Here is a 19,623-nt window from a genome sequence, read left to right as displayed (position 1 = left end):
CAATACACATATATCAAGTTATATTGTTGCACATTGTGCATTTCTTTATTGTCTGGATTTTTAACAAAGTAAAAAGCTACTTCATATTTATTATCCACTTTTGGAAATGTAGCCGAATAGATTTGATCAGTTTATTTGTGAAGTTTATTACTTATTTATTTTTGCAGCTTAATAAACTCACAGCATATACTCATTCTTTAGACCTGCTATATTGAGGATGTGCACATTTTACACACAGTCATAGTCTTCTAAATTGTTTATTGACACATGTAACGGTGGTATTATGATTACTATTATTATTATGTTGACTTATGCTGTTTTTTTTCTTTGCTGTGCATTTCAATGAGTTATCATCTAATATTACATAATGTTTTTCTAACAAATATGATGCATTACTATTATGCAAAATGGCATCAAGAGGAGTAAAGTTGACTAAAATAAAACACTAAGTGGGGTTTGTGTCCTTAAAGGATTATTTCTTCAACTAACTGACATATTTAGGGTTATTTTCTAGCCCTAAATATGTGTTAGTTTGCTTTTAATGTATTATGTATTAGTTTGCTTTTAACCTACACAATAACTTATATGTCTGCATAATAATGGATCATATTAACCTTCAGTAGGTTATCTGTGGAGGAGACATAGGCAACCAGATAAATGTACATGTTGTGGGCAGTCTACATTAGCTGATGAATTATAATAGTCCTGCAAACACACAATTGACTGCAACAGACATTCAACAAGTCACATGGGACATGTGTTGGCAAGCTCTATAGGGGGATTTCTTCACTGATTTTACATATCAAGTTCACGGAGTACAGGCTACCACTCAGCCTGTGAATACAGAACAATGTCTCCTATGGCTATGGGGAGTTTAAGTCTAATAGAAATGTCATCAGGTGTCATCACCTGAGACTAGAAGGGCATTTCATCTACTGCTGCTACAATCTTTATCTTTAATATTTTATCTTGTGAGTCCTGCTACTTTATGGAGGTGGACTTCTAGTCACTAGAGTGCCTTTTCAATGTGCACAATATGCATTGCACACCCAAGTGTTTGTGAACAGTAAAATGTCTTCAAACATATTGAGAGAATCAATGTGTCACATCTCTACAGCCATTACAGAGTGGAGGTATTGGGCTTGTGAGGGGAGAAATGAAGACGCTGTAGGCCTACATTTAATGTATTTAGCAGTGATGGCAGGTGGTGACCTTCCCTTCAGGTCGTGAGACGCTCAGGGTTTAACCTGCTCTGGACTGTTGTCTAGACGGAGGACAAGCTGCAAGAGTTCAACAGCTATTTATTCTCGGTCCCTCCTCTGTGTCTGTGCGACTCTGACGTAGTAACAAGCGTGTCCCGCCGGCGAGGTGAAGAAGGGCGGCGCTGCCTCTGCTCACTATATTGCAGAGAGACTCAAATCGTTTTGCCCTCTCTTCTCCTCTGACTTTCGTCGAGTGTGAAACTAAAAAGTGAATCAAGCCAGGGGAAACATGGCTGGATATTTGAAAGTCCTCAGCTCTATTTCGAGGTCTGCCGCTGCCTTCTCCAGAAACCCCGCGGTGCTTGCGCCGGCTTCAAATTGCCAGACCTTGCAACAAAGAAACTGTGAGTGGAGAGAGATATCCCGGGTGATCCTCAGCATCTTTGTGTAACGGTAGCTTTGTGTTAAAATTGTGCTTTTTAATGTAGCCGAGGTTGGCTATTATAACGTTTGCGACGACGAAATCAGCCAGCCGTTAGGTTAGAAGCTGGGTGGCGCGCGAGCTACGCAGCTAACGATAGCCCACTACCGTTTGCTGGTAGCGGTAACAGTACTAATGGGGTTCATAGCCAACGGTGCTCTAAACGCTCTCCGGTGTCTTAATAACAGTGTAATGCCCGTGTTGACTGCCGGTTGTTTATACAATCCGGGGGTCGTAGGCGTCGAGAGAGATGAGGTCCGAGAGAGAGAACCGAGAAGCCGGGGAGGAGGATAGCCGTCTTTGTCTTCCACATCAAAAGTTTAAGGGACGGTTGAATGACCGTGTTGTCACTTCAATGAATGAAACAGTTAAATAAATACTACCACCACTAACAAAACGAATGTGACAGGGCAAGAAAAGCATAACTGTTACACCCCGCTCTTCTTAAAAAGACTCAATACATCAGGGAGAAAATTGCGGTGCGAAAACTGGCAGTGAATGAATAAAAGGAATCTTCCGTTTTTTTAGCTGTGCGTACATTTTATTTATCCTCGCTGGGGGGCTAAAACACTGTCGTTGTCACTCATAATGAAGTTAAATCTGTTGTCCAAACCCAGAGTGATGGCTGCTCTTCAGCCATCATGACATTCGTGCGACACTGAGTTGTAAAACTTTTTGCAAGGTCAGCCAAGTGCATACGAGGCTCCGCTGTAGAGAGCAATGGCTGCCGCTGTCCTACTTAATGTTTTCCATCTGGGTTGTATTTATTTCACCACATCTGATCCTTGCATTAGGACTGTAAAACCCACTGCGGCGTGTCACTTTTATGTTAATGTTGACACATTTTACTTTTTATTTATATCCTTACCAGGAGAGCAACCAAAATCCCTTGCTTTTTTTTTTTTATTGTCTGATTTGGAGCAGTTTATCACGTGGACTCTGCATACATCCCAAATTCTCATAGAGCGAGGATTTGCATCCAAATATGCATGTCTCCATTCACGCTAAACTATCAGCCCCACTCAGTGTTGACAGAGCCGGGTCAGGTGAAGGGTAGTTTAGAGTGTGATTGAATCAAGTCATATGAGCTTTGTGGTTTACTATCAGTGGTGATTGATGGTAGCCCAGTTTACACAACCAGGATAAAACAAAGTGTACTACCTCTACACTTTAAGCCTTAACTCCTATAGGTACCTGCAATGGGGTAACATCTGTTAACATGCACGTGTGGCAGCTTTTAAAAATATTTTATTTGGTGTTTGATATAGAAATCATGTATAAATCAGTGAGCCAGAAGCATGATTTTATTGCATTGTCTTTGCCGACAGCTGTTTACTGTTATTACAGTATTATTAAATTTCCCCAGTGCTCATACAATTGGACAACATGCTGTTTCTGGATTTTACCAAGAGACGGTGTAAACTTTGAAACCTTGCATTTGAGCTTCTACTTTTTCTCTCAGTCCGGTTTAAGAGTTAATTAACCGACCTTCTCACAAACGTCTTGCCTGCAGCTTGGTTTTACTGTCTGAATGCCTTTTCTCGGTATAAGATTAAACTGAATGGGTTCAAGGCTCGCCTCCTGTTGAAAGTCAACCACAGAAGCTACGTAGACGAAGGTTATTGCTGTCAACCTGTCAAGTACACGGTCTTTGGCTGCTTGCCCTTAATGTATATTACATAATGATCTTATTATCCAAACTCACAGTTCTCAACTTATATGCAAACACTGTGTGCTACAGGGTATTTAAAACGTAATACTCAAAGTTGGCACTGAATGCTAGGCCACATTCTTGTTTACTTATGCTTTCATAAGATATGTTCTGCTTTAAAATCAATTTTTACACTGTTTTAGGCGGAGGAGTCAAAACAGCAAACAGTACTAATGCTTTGGAGAAGTATGACAATGTGAATATCAAACTCAAAGTAAGATATATTTTTTTGGTGTCAGTGCAGAGAACAAGGTAGTTTATTTGTACCAGTATCAACACATTTTGAATGGCTCCAAAGTGTAGACTGTAAGTTTATAAATGCTGAGTTTGCCTTTTTGTGTTTAGTATTTTGTTTTGAATAGACACAGCTAGGACTGAGCAGTATTGAGAATATCATGATATTATTAAATCGAACACCTCGCTATAGGGTTGACCATTGGTGCTCTCACAAAATATTTATGAGATTTTTGATAACTATTGATCAGTAATGTGACTATAATGACTCAGTCAGTAAAGGCAAACAATGCAACAGCTAGAACTGTCATGTCATTTCAGGAGAAGACAACACATATGCCAAAATCTAAGACACTATCTGTTCTCTCATCCTGACATTAATATAATATGGATATACTTCCCAGCCCGAAAGACGGCTCTTATCAACATGCTATGCTTTAAAGTAAGCTGTCGAGTGCAATTCTCCCATTTGATGGTTAGTTGTGTATTTCTGCTACTGAAGCTACCGGTGGCGAGAGAGAGAGATTGTGAGCAGACTGATCTCCGATGCATGTGGGAATGATGTGGCAGGCGGGCCCACATTACTTTCATTCAGCCCACCCTTCAGCGTCCAGCTTGTGATGCATACAGAAGTTACATAACCCACTCAGCTCCCCTCCCCCCCGCACTGTGATAGTAGAGCCCTGCTATAGCAGATCTAGGGTGGACGAGTCCGAAATGATGCCAGTAACAGTAGCTGCACCCATGATGCACTGCGGCAGAAACTGTACTGACAAAGTCTATTATTAAATTACCAAAATCCAGTTCACCTTCTCTGCTCATGAGCTGTTTGATTTTTCCTGATGATTACACACAACTTAATATTTCCACTGCCAACCTTTCTTTATGAACGGTGCATTATTTACACTATTGCTCACTCACTTTGTTGGTTAATCACTTGGTTTATAAAATGGTGAGAAATGTGCATCAACGTTTTCTAAAGCTCACAGTTACAATATATTGCAACAAATTGCTTGTTTGTCCAGCCAACACTACAAAACCCCAAAAATATTCAGTTCACCAAACTGGCACAAAAACGAACCAGTAACATTGAACTCATGCTTTTATTTCTTTCTGCCTGCTTCATGCTTTTGAGTAATGTAACTGTAACATAGAGGTTATAAACTCCTTTCAATGAGGTTATTTTCGGCGCCATGTATCATGTGTTATGTTTGGAGCATGGGATCGGAGAAGAGGCTGTTTTGACAGGTGTTGCCCTGGCTTCATAATCCCAACTAGGTCAAATGTCTCCACAAACCCAAGTGGATGTTTGCTGTTTCATTACATTTAACATAAGGAAATGTTGGTTATGTAACTAGTCCAGCAGGCTCCTTATGTTTACTTGCATTATTCTGGGAAGGCTTTGGGTCGCAGTGGGGGAGCATTAACTTGGCTGGGAAATCTGAAAATCACCTGATCCTCTGCAGCTCCTCCTGGACTCTTCTATTCACTCAAACTCTCCCACACTGAGTCTGATGAGAGGAGATATGATTAGAGGTACTAATCTACGTTAAGCTGACTAACTGGGAGGCAGAGGAGTTAAGAGACCCCTCTCTCAAGTCATTGTTGGCGTGAAAAGTAAAACACTTTGGGATATTGAAGTTTTTAAAAACACCAACTTTCATTCAGGTTCCAAAGTGTTTGTTTCCTTTACTGTTAGAGAAGCTGCGTACTGTATATTAGAGTTAAATTGGTGTTTTTTCATACAGATTAGAGGTAACTAATCGAGTTTTTGGCGACTAGTAGTGTTATGGAGCAGTGTTATAGTAAGCGGGTCCTGATTAGTTTGTATCACATGCACGCTGCAATGTAATGCTGCAAAGATTCTCGCTATCCCACTGGTTGACTGTCTAATGAAGCAATGCATCAAGAAACAGAGCAAAGTGCCGTCGACACGTTTCACAAATTATGCATTTTTGGTAAGAAACAGAACGCAAACTAAAATGTGTTCAGTACACGGGTGCACTGATCCAAGTTTTTATGTCCAAATACTGATTTTTGGGCCTTGGGTTTCGGCCATTAATGGTTGCAACGCTGATTCCTGAGGCACAGTTTTTATCAGGCAAACGTAAAGGAAACAACTGGTGTCTGTCCTCTGCAGATAGATCTCTCTCTTTTTGTCCAGTCACTAGTTTTCCTGTGTTTATGATTGTTACTCAGCTGTCTTTGACCCTTAAATAATACAATATCAATTTCTTTTGAATGAAAAGCTGGATTTGCTTGTGTGTGTTTTTGATTGACAGATGCCGACAAACGCATCAAAGTGGCCCAGCCGGTGGTGGAGATGGACGGAGATGAGATGACCAGGATCATCTGGGAGTTCATCAAAGAGAAGGTGATTAAATGGCGTCCAGAGGCGGAAGGGTAAACGCACAAACCCTGGTGTGAGTCTCAGAGGACGACGTGCCCACGCTGTCTGACTCGCCTATTTTTATATTGCAGACTGACACGTGGAAGTGAGGGGAGGTTTATGGAGGATTATGTATGTATGATGTGGGGGGAGGGGCTTCGCTGAGGTTTCATTCAGTCACTGGCTGCCTGCCTCCGGAGAGAGAGCAGATGGTGCGTTGGCTCAGGAAGGAAACGGGGATGTGTAATTCATAAATCTAAATAGTCATGCAAATACCTTCTTACGATACATCGATCACATATTTCTACACATTTTGGGATTTTTATACTTTCACTTCCCACTTTACACTACTTCAGTCTACCGTGTAGATGTTATAAGTGTGTATGTTTTTGTTGTGTCTTTTAGCTCATCCTGAACAATGTGGATGTTGAGCTGAAGTATTATGACCTGGGTCTGCCGTACCGTGACCAGACTGATGACCAGGTCACCATCGACTCTGCCCTCGCCACTTTGAAGTACAACGTGGCGGTTAAATGTGCCACCATCACACCCGACGAAGAGAGAGTGGAAGGTCTGTAACAAGTATTTAGTTGCCTCCACACATAGATACTTATAATACTTATAACACAAATATATAAGTGACTTGACTATGGGCGAAAAGCTTGAGTTGGTTAAGAAACGGACTGCTTAAGAAACGTAGACTATCACAAAATAAGTTTATAAGCAAACTTTATAAGAACAAATGTTACTCTTCTTACAAAGATCATTGCCTTGTGGACTGTGCCCTGATCTGAGAGCACCGGTCAGGCCTTGTGTTCCCTGTGAGGCGGCTGAAGCGCGTTTAACCGCCTCCTTCATCCTACACATCCTGTTCTAACAGTAATTTATATTTTTCACGTTCAGAGTTCAGCCTGAAGAAGATGTGGAAGAGCCCCAACGGCACCATCAGAAACATCCTGGGCGGCACCGTCTTCCGTGAGCCAATCATCTGCAAGAACATTCCCAAGCTTGTTGGAGGCTGGACGCAGCCCATCACCATCGGCAGACACGCCTTCGGCGATCAGGTGAGTCTCCTCTAAATGCTGACGACAGTGGAGCAATTCACTTTACAGTTATATTTCTATTGCCTCTCGAGACCAAAGTAACAACCAACCAAGGGGTCGCATTTATTCATTTGTGTGTATGAAAATGCACGCCGAAAATAATCTGACTTATAAAATCATGCGTATGTGCGCAAATTCCTTTTTGTAAATCCCAAATCAATTTGGAAATGTGAGCACGTGGATCAGCCTCATATCCCGCCCCCTACACGCCCACATTCAATTATGCATGGTCAATGCAAAGCGCCTCATGAATGTTTAGGCCTAGAAATACATTTTTCGGACACGGAAATCGAGGTGCTCGTGGGTGAGGTGATCCATGAACACTTATTTCCTCCTAATCCCTCCATCCATGCAGTCCTCCAGCAGCGACCGTTACGAGTGTCACCGCAATATGTCATTTTACGGCAATCGGACTGATTGAACAGATCAATTAATAAATAAAGCTGTGGTCACTGCTGCGATTTTACACTCAAAACCACTATAAAAACTAAAGTGCGTACTTTGTCCCTTCAAGCTTGTCTTTATAGATCCCACCTTTTGCGAGGGAGGTGACACAAGCCTCTTTCAGCCGCTGTTTTGTGCGTATGTAACGGTTATAAATTCAGAATTTATACATAAATGTTAATAAAATGTACTGTGTTTGCTCAACAGTACAGAGCAACAGACTTTGTTGTGGACCAGCCCGGAAAATTCAAGATGATCTTCTCACCTGCTGATGGTAGTGCAGGAAAGGAGTGGGAGGTCTATGACTTTCCTGCCGGTGGCTGTGGAATGGGCATGTACAACACCGACGAGGTGAGTGTGTGATTAATAGATGAGGCTGCTTTACTGTCAACAAATCCCATTTAAAACAACTAACAACTGACCCATTGCATCTATGAAACCCAGATCTACGGCACAGAGGAATAATAAATATCAGGCTTTGGCTCCACAGAAAATGCTCGTTAGTGGCATCGATTAATCTTTGCTTTTGGTCTTTTTAATGGGAATTGTTGACGGTAAGAAATAACTTAGCTTTATGTTTTTCTCATTTTAACACACAAGATTTCTTTCTGTCTTTTACAAAAGTCGTGAGAGACGATTGTTTCCTAAAAGCCTCTCTCTGGATGAAAGATAAATTATCCTGCACACCTGAGTAAGATGTAGATTGAGACGTTGTAGATAAAAGCTTCAGAAAATGTGTTGAACCCTTTCTTTGTGTTTTAAATATTATTTTAGCGATACAAAATAATATAAACGTTAGTCCCAAACTAGTCCCAGTAGTCCTAGACTCTACCTATTTCATCTTGTTAGTACTCATGCCTTTGAGTTCACGCTTTAAGAGAACTGCTGTAAGGCTTTTTTTGTTGAATTGACACAGAAGTCGTTTCGACCTCTTTCCAACCTGCTTCGCTCCTGTTTTGTTTGCCTTCATCAGAACGGGTCTGTTTGATTTCACAACATAGGTCATAGTAGATGACTTTGAACGTGTCAAGGGGAAGGTTGTTAGCCCCTGTACTGCTGATAAAAGGTTACAGCAGTGGTGAACTGTTTGTGTTTCCCCCCCCCCCCCCCCAACAGTCTATCACAGGCTTTGCCCACAGCTGCTTCCAGTACGCTATTGGCAAGAAGTGGCCCCTGTACTTGAGCACAAAGAACACCATTCTTAAAGCCTACGATGGCCGATTTAAAGACATCTTCCAGGAGATCTTTGAAAAGTGAGTGTTTTCTGTCTTTCTACTTTCATGCACAAATAAACAGTTTTTGGTAAATGCGTGCTCTACGTCATTGCTGAAATAAAACGGATCAAAATACAAGACTGAAAGACATTTTGTTGATCGAGGTATAAGAGCAAGAAGTCCCTTTAGTTGAATATGTTGTTTTTGATTCCTACAGGAACTACAAGCCTGAGTTTGACAAGCTGAAGATCTGGTATGAGCACAGGCTCATTGATGATATGGTCGCCCAAGTGCTCAAGTCTTCTGGAGCCTTTGTGTGGGCTTGCAAGAACTACGACGGAGACGTTCAGTCCGATATCCTCGCACAGGGTGAGAGACTTGTACAGCAACACGACTACTGCTCCGTGGGGAAACTTTGCTGCTGCAAAATACTGAAACGTATTAGCATTTGAGATGCCCGTCTGTTCGTGTTTCCTGTTTTTAGGTTTTGGCTCTCTCGGATTGATGACGTCAGTTCTCGTGTGCCCCGACGGCAAGACCATCGAGGCTGAAGCCGCCCACGGCACTGTGACCAGGCACTACCGCGAGCACCAGAAGGTTACCACCCATCTTTGTCAATCTAATGGCTCTGAAATTGAAAAGCATTTACACGGAGCAATGAAACGGAGAATGTGTGAAGCCAGACTATGGCCTTACAAACTGAGTGTGTGATCTGTGGGGTTATACTGCCATCATGTGGGGGACATTGAGAATGAGAAGTATTCTTAGATGCCCAAACAAAGTAAATGCATTATGCTTTACGTTCATGATGATTAAAAACAACATTCCAGTTCTTTGAAGAAGTTGAAAACGGCGACATTATCCTCAACTCTACTTTCAGGGAAGGCCGACCAGCACCAACCCCATTGCCAGTATTTTTGCCTGGACGAGAGGCCTGGAGCATCGTGGCAAACTTGACGGCAACCCAGACCTCATCAAGTAAGAGATGTCGTATTGGGAATAAACGTACTGACCCTGGGATGAAACGGGCGTTTTCTAAATGTCTCTGTTTATGTGCAGGTTCTCCCAGACTCTGGAGAGGGTATGTGTCGAGACTGTGGAGAGCGGTACGATGACCAAGGACCTCGCTGGCTGCATCCACGGCCTGCCCAAGTAAGTTAAAGAGAGTGGTCAGAGCTAACTCAACAACTACGTAAAAACATGTATTACTTACGAAGATAATGATAGTACACTTGATATCCGTTTTATTAAATGTACCTAGTGTTTGCTGGTAGTTTAGTTTTGTCTCCAGAGTTCGTTTTTCTTCAGGATTTCAGTCTAAAACATGTAGAATAAAAGCAATGAGTGCTATTATTATTATTATTATTATTCCTGATTGCAAAGGACATGTATCAGTCATTTAAGTATTTTTGAAAAGAAAAAAACATATCAAGCATCCAAGTTTCCTCAGTTCTATATCATTTAAATTTTAATACCTTAAGTCAGACAAAATAAGCTATCTGAAGTTTTTTCCCCTAAATTCTTCCTTAATTTTCTGATATTTTATTTTATCCACGAAACATTTTGAGAACATAATCTGCAGATTCATCAATCATACACAAATAAGCTGCAGCCCTAATTTAAACCTGTAATGAATGATCCAAAAATGAATGTTTGGTGTTTCCACCAGCAGATTCACTTCTTTTAACTTTGAAAGTAAATATTCCCTTTGATTAAACCATCAGTGTGAAACACCCTGACATAAAACATGTGTGTTATTTGTCCTGATTCTGACCTGCCGGCATGTGATACGGGTTGGGAACTCGAAACCTGGTCCCAAACATGCCCCCATCTTGTTTAAGCCAGGATGGTCTCCTGTAGACAACAGGGTGTACGGTTTAGGGAGTTTGTTTTACCTCTCAAAGAAGTGTTTTCATTACTGTTTGTTTGTTAGCAGGATATCTTAAAAACGTAAACAATTTCAATGAAGTTTGGTGGAGATTTATTTCGTGTAAGAAAAATGTATTCGTCTCAGTGCTGATCAAAATGTGGATCCAGGCGATTTTTAAAGGATTCTCAATGTCGTGAAATATTCATGAAGAGTGCGTTTTTGAATACCGAAGAAGAACACACATATTGCAGGATTGTCCATCGAGATCCAGGTACAGATGAAAATGTTTTATCAAGCCCTCACTTGTTGGTTGTGTAGTCCCGGTGGAGGTATTGTGCACATGATCGGTATCTGCTCTGCATTAGCCGTTAGTTGCTTCGGCTCACCTGCTAGCTTCAGCGCATCTTGACTTTTTCTTTCAAGCATTTTCATCCATGAGGCATTGCAGCTCACACATCTGTCAATGATTGCTTGTTTTTTTTTTTTGGTCACTAAAGACGCTACTCTCACTAAACTAGAGACGAGTATGAATACAGGCGGGTGTAGCACCAAGTCAACACAAGTTGCTCATAACATGCATCTAATGCCTATCCTAATTTAGGTAAAAGTGATCATAATGATGACAGCCCTAATGACTGATTGTATTGCTGCAGTATTCTCTTTCTTCCGTAATGTATTGTACTGAATGTTCTGATCCGTCTTGTCTTCTCAGTGTCAAGCTGAACGAGCACTACGTCAATACCACAGACTTCCTCGACGCCATCAAGACAAATCTGGATAAAGCCCTCGGCAAGTAAAAGACTTGAAAGAATATAGTTAGCCCGGAGATGGAAATGCCACTCATCTGTTTTTGTACCTCATTTTTAACTTAAAAAGTCAATAAATTCACTTGTATTTTGTCTGAAGGAGAAAATAAAGTATTGTAATAGGATTATGTATTGTTCAATTAGGTTATTATTAAATAGTTAAGAGCTGTGATTCCACCTGATGTCTCCCCATACCGGTCCCAATATTTGCAAGGTTTTATTTTTGTAATGTGAAGTACTGTAATAATAAGTCAATACTGTGTAATGCCTTGGGCAGGACTGAAGCCTCTGTCAAACATGTTTGCCAATAAATACTCTTTGACCCACTATTGGTAGTTTTTGTTGTTTCAAAGCAAATAAAGGTCGGCCATTTTAAAGGTAAATAAATTTATTATTTTACAGTCTGGTACACAACATTGTACGTACATATCTATCAACATTATCTCCACACTAATGTCTAATACAGAATTCCATATAAGCTGAACATCTTCCCCTTTTTGAATCATCACTCATCACGTGATGGAATGAACACAGAAGCTGGAAAAACTCACAAAATTGAGCATTTTGTATTTTAAATGCGCTCTATCAACATCGCAAATGGATAACTTCTTTTGCAGGTTACAAGTTTGAAAAGCTAAGCACTGGGAAACTGAATATATTGAGCATTTCCCAAATCATTTTCCACAAGGTCCGCGGCCCTGTCACATGTCGGGAGGTTGTCGTTCATCACTCGGGACCAGTGTGCAGCATGATGGATGGCATGCTCTTGCAGACACACTGGGGCACTTAATATTTGTGTCTTGAGTTTTTTTTGGGACACTTCTTGTTGAGATTCATCCATAAAAAAAAAAAAAAAAACAGAACTGCAATATGAATGCAGGGTTTGCATTGCCTCTGAAAAATGCTGCAGTCTCGTGAAGGCCTGGATGGAGAGAAACGGTGAGACTGGTTGAAAGAGAAGCTGTGCCACAGTCTGTTCTCTGTGGTAATCTTTAGAGAAGATCTACAGATGGTTGGGGGGGGGGGGGGGGACCTGAATGTAATTTCATGAGGTCTGCGATTGGACCCCAAGAAATCTAATGTCCCAGCTCAACACAACAGCAAGGAAAAGAGACTTACAGTCCCCGTAGCTGCAAGATTTGATCTAATTCTTTGGTAAAGGGGTCCTACCATTTAAAACGTATGTTTTGATTAGAGTCTTTAAACATTCCACAGAAACAATTACATTCATAGACTAGAGATCAATACAGGGTGATGCTTGTTAATGAAAAACCTAAAAAGTAGACACAGTGGTCCTCAGTGCAACGCACTGATTAGAGTACCAGCCACCATACGAGAGGACTGATACATTCTGTACAATAATATACAATTAAACACAGATCGCAAATCCAATTGAACATAACTCATTTTGCAGACCTCAAATTGAATTTATCACAGTAAAGATCAAAGTGAATCATTAACGTTTGCAACTTGATCAGCTTTGGCTTGTGAAATGACTTCTTCCCTTTAACTCTTCACATTAGTTTACCCCGGCAGCCTTGAGAGAGACCGGGATGGTCTGAATGAGTAAGTGCAGTTTAACGTCATATGCTTTAAAGGTTGTAGCTAAAAATGTGCTATTTAAATTCTGCTCGGATGATGTTCCTGTTTTTAAGCAACTGACAACATCGATGTATTTGCGTATATATATCTATTCACTTTACCTAAATGGTCCTGTTTTAGGCAGTCCACTTTTCTCAAATATAATATATGTATTCAGTAGATTTGCTGTGTTTTAGAGATGAAAAATATGTAATAAGGTAAAAAGTATATATTTCCAAATTTCGTAGCATTACGAGTGATTCCAGTGCATATGAATGTGCAGTTTGCTGGGTTTCTTCACACACTTGAAGAACAACCCAAGCACGATGCTTTTAAAAGCAAAAAAGCAATCCTGTTTTCATTAGTTCACTTATATTCAATTTGGGGTCATTTCAATAATTCATGCAGTACTGAAGCGCCCTGTGCCCTTCCCATAGGTGCTGTAATACTCCATTTGAGATAGTTTAGCAATGTCTGGTGTGTTGTTGTTGTTAGCTCGGTTTTCTCGCTCGCTGAATTCAAAGCTCTCCTCTTCGTAGTCCTCCTGGCCTTCTGTGTCTTTGGGGGGTCCTGATGAAGGAAGCAAATACACAAAAATCATCCCACTCTGTCCTCAACAACACACACATACTCTTCCCAAAGACACATGGCCCCTCTGTCTCTGTATCAGCCTCTACTGATAGAGACAAGCATGTCTAATCCAGGCACTGCTATATTTACTAATCACACGGGGAGGGAGTGACAGAGAAACATCAAAACACTTGGCCACTCGATTACAGTGCATGCTGAGTCAAAGTGCATTGGGGGCAGACTGAGTGACAATAATGCGACATGAAGCCCACCGAGCAGCCTCACAAGGAAATGTGCCACACACAACCCATCATCGAATATCATCAAGGAGTTTCATCTGTTTCATCGCAGAGAGTGTAATATATTGATGATCAATGGAGGTACTCACCATGTCCCTCTATTGAGGTGTCCATGATGCCGTGTTTGACTTTCATGTGTCGGCTGAGGTTCCCCTTCAGGTTGAACTTGCTGCTGCAGTATGGGCACTTGAAGGGCTTGCTGCCGGCGTGGAGGTGCATGTGGCCGAGGAGGTTGTACATTCTGTTAAATGACTTTCCGCACACCTGAGAGACAAAAGAGTGCGATAGTCAGAACCCCTCCCGGCTCAATCGCAGTGGGAACCAGTGATCTTGAAGTACAACTCCACTGGCTTCACTCACCTTGCATTTGAAAGGCTTGACCGGCAGGTGGACGATCATGTGCGTTTTAAGGGTCTGCTTCTGGACGAATGTCTTGAAACAGACGTGGCACTGGAACGGCCTCACACTGGCATGGATCAACATGTGTCTCTTCAGGTTGGCAGACAGGGTGAACTCTCTGGCACAGACGTCACACTTGAATTCTTTCATACCCTGCAGAAACAAAGAGTGTTTGGGCCTCTTAATTAATTTGGCTTAATATATGGTTTAGAGGAAAATAAATAATGAGTCACAGAGGGAAAACACACAAGGAGCATTTGCATTCTGGCTTTCGGTCCAACACATGTAGGTTACATTAGCCCTCCCGCTAAGTAGAGTGGAAACAGCCAAACAATGAAGAGATTTAACTTTTTTTCTTGTTTCAACATATATTTGACTTTAATTTTAATATTTAACAAAACCAAATGCCATGAAAATAAATATTTTTTTTCCTATGTAATGAAATGGAGAGAAAGACCAGGGTGATTCATCAGACACAAAGGGAAGTAGCTCTGCGAATGACACACAACACAAAACACATGCAAGTGGGGGGTTGAGCCAAACAAAAAAAACTCAAGGCCTTTGAAGGCTATGTTTACAAAGCAACTGGTTTTGGAGGAAAGACTGTGGTGCAAGTGTGCAATACCCTCCCATTTTCCTATGAGGATTCATACAGAGGACTCTGAAGGAGTGATGCTAAAATAATTAAAACGTATATGTTTATATCTTGATAATGACATTTTAAATATAGAGTGAGTATGTACCTATTTGGGTTTTTGTGTTGAACACATAAACTGGTTGACGAAGGCCCAACGTCTGGGTTTTACTACCTTAAATGCGAGGGTGTGCGGTGCCAGTACCTTGTGGGTGAGAGCGTGTTGTCGGAGGTGATGGATCTGGACGAACTCCATGCCGCACTCGGGGCAAACGTAAGGCCGCACGTTCTGATGCTTCATCAAGTGGTTCTGCAGCTGGCTGCGGTAAGCAAAGGACTTGTTGCACTCTGTGCACTGGTATGTGGTCGGGCCCTGGTGGCTGGCCAGGTGGCGCTTCAGGTGCGCGTAGGTTGGGAACTCAAGACCGCACTGGGTGCAGACATGGCACTGACCGTTCTCGTGTTTGTTCTCGTGGGTCCTCAGCTCGCTGGGGTAGGCGAAGCCGCGGCCACAGAAGCGGCAGCTGTAGGGCTTGACGTCCGAATGCTGCAGCATGTGCCTCTTCAGGTGGCTGGTCTGCGTGAAGGCCTTCTCACAAACTGTGCACTTGTGAGGTCTGGTTCCCTGGTGGGTGAGCAGGTGAGTCTGGAGGTGGCTCGGCTGCTTAAAGAGCTTTCCACAGTGTAGACATTCATGGGGTTTAATTCCGTTGTGGCCCAGAATATGAGTGACGAGGTTATATTTGGACGTGTACGACTTTTCACACATGCGGCACTTCCAGCGTTTCAGACCTTCTCCCACATCGACGCAGTAAGACTCGTCGATCTGTACGTTGATGTCCAGCCGGTCGATCTGCATTCGCCTGGCAAGGCCCTCTGGGTCTGACCACAGCATGGCCTGGCCGTTCTCCTCATACTCTCCCGGCAGGGCCATGTCAGCGGACTCGTAGGCCACCTCATTGGACTCATAAAAGCGGCTCTCCAGAGGACTGCCAGTGTCCCCGCTGGTCTTGAGGTTTAGTGCCTCCTCCAATTCTTCCTCCTCCACCACCAAATCTTCTTCCTTCTTCTGTCTTTCTTTGCCAATGTTTTCTTCTCCTTCCTGTTCTGGCTGTCCGTCTGTTTGCGGCCTGGGTGTCTCTCTCGCACATGAGAGACAGTCTCCGCAGGCTTGCTCCTCTTTCAGAGATCCCTGTTGGCTGACTGGATCCTTGGACTTGCCGGGATTTCGCCTGCTGTTAATGTGAATGCAGGAAGGAGGGGTATCAGACTCAAGCCGTTCACCTTTGACCTGAGCCTGTGGACTTGTTACTTTGTGTGGGTGACCCTCCTCACTCCTGGGCCTCTTGGTCCTCCCGCGGGGCCCGGGCCTTCTTCTCTCACTGCAGTGGGGCTGGGGCTCCGTCTCGCCAGCAGGCTCAGCCAGGTAGTCCCCATTGGCTCCTATTAGCTGATCTGCATACTCATACTCCATTGACTCAGGTGGAGGAGGGGCACACTCTCTGGGCTCTCCAGTGTAAAAGCCATTAGGAGCAATGGTGGCTCCAAAGATTTCATTCTGGGAGATGAGGCCAAGAACGGCAGCCTGAGCCAGAGATAGTACCACCACGGGCTCCGTCTGAGTGCCCACATCCACGTGGCCCTCTGTCATCTTTGGGTAGGTCCGCACAAAGCGGCTACTCTCCTCCTCCTGGAAGAAACGTACAAGTTTTTAAAAAATGAACTTGAAGAAATAATATCTCCCTGTGTGTTTTCTTTATGACTCCGTTATTACAAACCCTGCCGTACACAATGTTTCCTCATATAACCCCATTTCCCCATTGTAGCCTCATGATATTGGAAACCTTACTATAAGTACAAAAATAAGGTTTTTTGTTGCCAGAATATTAAAATGATATGATTTAGTTTTTAAGAATCCAAACTGTCACCAGAAGCAACACTATCTTGCCCTCCCAGGACTCCAGTAGAGTATTAAGACAATGTTTTTCAGGGTTACACTGTGAAAGCTGCATTCATACTGTTCCTTGTTTCTTTGCTCGGAATCCACATAACATTCGACCGAGGAGATAAGGCAGATCTGTGTTAGCACCCCGTTTCCTTCCTTGACAGGCTTTAGAATAATAAAGAACACAACAAGGGATGCAGGTCCAGCCAGGAAGTTGACTTCCGTGGACTGTCCTCAGCACTTCCTGTGGGGTCCCGGGGCAGCCGGGCTGACCGAAGTCAGCTCATCGCTGGTCCTATCCGTCTCATTCATGGGGACCAGAGCGCCTCGGCTCTACACTTGCCGTAGCCGACTTCATAATGCCTGCCACACTGGGCTTCCTTAACAAGATGATATATGCCACCAGGCAGTCTCATATCCATAACAGACATTCGATTGAGCTTCGAGCTCATTCTGTATTCCAGACCGATGCATAAGACTCGCTAACATAATGGTATGGTTCAGAAGTGTTTCAGACCCACACGCACATGTTTACCCCGCCGCCTGTAAAAGCGGAACTGTGAGGAAGAAATTGTGGTACAAACCAAACTGGCTATCTGTGGTAAAGGAGAAGCGAGTATTGTCGGCCAATGGTTTCAGGTTATTCCTCAGCATAGATCTGACCCCTACTTTCTTTCAGACTAGACACTAGTCTTCACTCTGTGCCATACGCACCATGCAAGAGCTGCTTCCTTTCTTGACGCAATACTAAGAGGAAAGAAAAGAGTGGATGGAGAAAGGAAGAGGAGATAGAGCAGGAATAAAGGTGTGTGTGTGTGTGTGTGTGTATCTATGTGTGTGTGTGAGTGTGTGTGTGTTGGGAGAGGGGAGTAGACCTGGATGCCCTGATAACCACGTCATTTATAATTACTGCTTTTAAAGTAGTCAGACAGAGACAGACTGTGTGTTTGTGAGAAAGAAAAGGAAAGAGACTGGATGTGTATTTGAAAGCATGTGTGTGTGTGAGAGAAAAGAGAGGGAGGGAGGGAGGTATGGAGAGAAGGAGAAAGAGCTGTGGGCGGGGGAGGAGTGGAGGGAGGGAGACAGAGAGAGAAATGAGATGGAGGGGCTGAAAGATAAAGAAAGAGGGGAGGAGAGGGAGGGGAGGGAAGGGGAAGGAGAGATTGAGTGAGCATGTGAGAGGAGGGAAGAGAGAAAGGAAAAGGAGAGGGAGGGGGTGTGCGAGGGGGGGTGTGGGGGGGGGCGGAGAGAGACAGAAAGACAGAGTGAGTGAGTGAGAGAGAGAGAGAGAGGGGAAGGAGTGAGGGAGGGAAGGAGGGGGAGCTGGAGAAAGAAGAAAAAACACAGCAAAATGAAAGGCTGACAAAATGAAAGAGAAAAAGACAAATGACAAGGAGAAAGAGAAGGTAGGGTAGTAATTGCAAGAGTACGTACTTTCACATTTAAAGTTGCATCTGAGAGACACCTAAGGACAAACAATTAGAGCAGCAGCAGAAAACGTGCGGCAGAGATAGAAACACAACTCGTATCTTTTTTTGAAAAGATGTTCTCACTGCGACTCATATGAATGTAAAAAGTAATCTCGCTTCCCCTCACAGACAAGAGTGTAAATACCTCACTAACAAACTGCCAAACAAGTAACCACCAGCCCCCCTCCTAACCCTAAGCAGCAACACATCTTTCTCCATCTTTGGGTTACAAACTCACCACATTGTTCCTGGAGTGATGTTTGAGGTGTTTCAGGGATCTCATCCTTCAGGAGAAATGAGTGGAGTAAAAAAATCCACCTCCTATTTATATCTGTGGGAGAGTGGGGCGGTCCCACGGCTCATCCTCCTCCTACTGTTGCTGTTATCAGAACTGACTGTGCCTAGCCCCCCCCCCCCCCCACCACACACACACACACACACGCACAGACACACATGCACGCACGCACACACACACAGACAGACAGACAGAGAGAGACACACACAGCATCACCCCATTTCTTTCTCTTCCTCCCACCCTCTCCTTCCCATCTCACTTCTCTTTCTCTCCTCTTTTCTCTTACAAACACACACATGCACGCGCACACACACACACACACACACACACACACACACACACACACACACACACACACAGACACACACAAATACACATCTTATCTCCCTTTCTCACTACATACAATTCAGCATGACCCTTCAACACACATTTCTCTTGAAGGCACACAGAGACACAAGCTCTATCTTTTCTTGATCACACTTAATACTTTGCATTTCCTTTTCTTTTACGAGTGTGTGCTCAAACGTACAAACAGTTATAAAATCAAATCAGTTGTTTCTCTCACACCGATATATGTGAATTTACACACGCACAAACATATTTCTATACGTGTGTGTATGCAGGCACACATAGAGGCACGTACACACTTTCACAACACGCACAAACACTCAGAGAGAGTATGGGTGGAGGTGCGTCTGTCAGCAGCAAAACAGTCAGACAGATAATGTCTGAGAAATGCTAAAATATAAACTTTCCAGAGACCATGTAGTTTGCTGTCATTATTTCTAGATTCAAACTAATTAACTATTGAGACAGCCTGAAGTATACTGTCTGAGAAATTCAGAAGAAGAAAAAAAAAATGAGTGACAAAAGAAAAAAGAAGGAGAAAGAAAGGAGAGAAAAGCTGTTAAGAGAGAGGGAGGGAGGGAGACAGACGTGGGGGAGAAAGAATAAGGAAGAAAGAAGCACAGGGAGGG

The 19,623-nt window shown here is 43.0% G+C and overlaps 2 protein-coding genes across 2 annotated transcripts; one reads left to right on the top strand and one right to left on the bottom strand.

Moving 5' to 3' along the window:
- Positions 1–1,363: 1,363 nt before the first annotated feature.
- Positions 1,364–11,781, top strand: idh2 (isocitrate dehydrogenase (NADP(+)) 2). Its single transcript, XM_076089063.1, has 11 exons — positions 1,364–1,606; positions 5,911–6,002; positions 6,423–6,588; positions 6,921–7,081; positions 7,772–7,915; positions 8,681–8,817; positions 8,996–9,147; positions 9,263–9,375; positions 9,659–9,756; positions 9,838–9,930; positions 11,361–11,781. Exons 1-11 carry the CDS (start codon positions 1,492–1,494, stop codon positions 11,443–11,445), a joined length of 1,356 nt encoding a protein of 451 aa, XP_075945178.1. The 5' UTR covers positions 1,364–1,491; the 3' UTR covers positions 11,446–11,781.
- An 82-nt stretch (positions 11,782–11,863) lies between these two features.
- Positions 11,864–18,634, bottom strand: znf710a (zinc finger protein 710a). The gene is made up of 5 exons (XM_076089062.1): positions 18,590–18,634; positions 15,143–16,627; positions 14,265–14,456; positions 13,994–14,168; positions 11,864–13,605 (listed from the first exon to the last, which is right to left on the bottom strand). Exons 1-5 carry the CDS (start codon positions 18,632–18,634, stop codon positions 13,436–13,438), a joined length of 2,067 nt encoding a protein of 688 aa, XP_075945177.1. The 3' UTR covers positions 11,864–13,435.
- Between the last annotated feature and the right edge of the window lie 989 nt (positions 18,635–19,623).

Source organism: Anarhichas minor, unplaced genomic scaffold (assembly GCF_050575085.1).
Source record: "Anarhichas minor isolate MPS153535 unplaced genomic scaffold, ASM5057508v1 ptg000011l, whole genome shotgun sequence".
Lineage (NCBI taxonomy): Eukaryota > Metazoa > Chordata > Actinopteri > Perciformes > Anarhichadidae > Anarhichas > Anarhichas minor.
This window is presented reverse-complemented; position numbering and strand designations above follow the sequence as displayed.

Bases quoted from the DNA above. Each gene is read 5' to 3' on its own strand.
- znf710a (XM_076089062.1), bottom strand. From the start codon at position 18,634: ATGAGATCCCTGAAACACCTCAAACATCACTCCAGGAACAATGTG. The intron at 16,628-18,589 runs GTGAGTTTGTAA...CGTTTCTTCCAG, and splicing joins ATCACTCCAGGAACAATGTG to GAGGAGGAGAGTAGCCGCTT. The intron at 13,606-13,993 runs GTGAGTACCTCC...TTCCTTCATCAG, and splicing joins CACCTCAATAGAGGGACATG to GACCCCCCAAAGACACAGAA.
- idh2 (XM_076089063.1), top strand. From the start codon at position 1,492: ATGGCTGGATATTTGAAAGTCCTCAGCTCTATTTCGAGGTCTGCCGCT. The intron at 1,607-5,910 runs GTGAGTGGAGAG...TTTGATTGACAG, and splicing joins GACCTTGCAACAAAGAAACT to ATGCCGACAAACGCATCAAA. The intron at 9,931-11,360 runs GTAAGTTAAAGA...TTGTCTTCTCAG, and splicing joins TGCATCCACGGCCTGCCCAA to TGTCAAGCTGAACGAGCACT.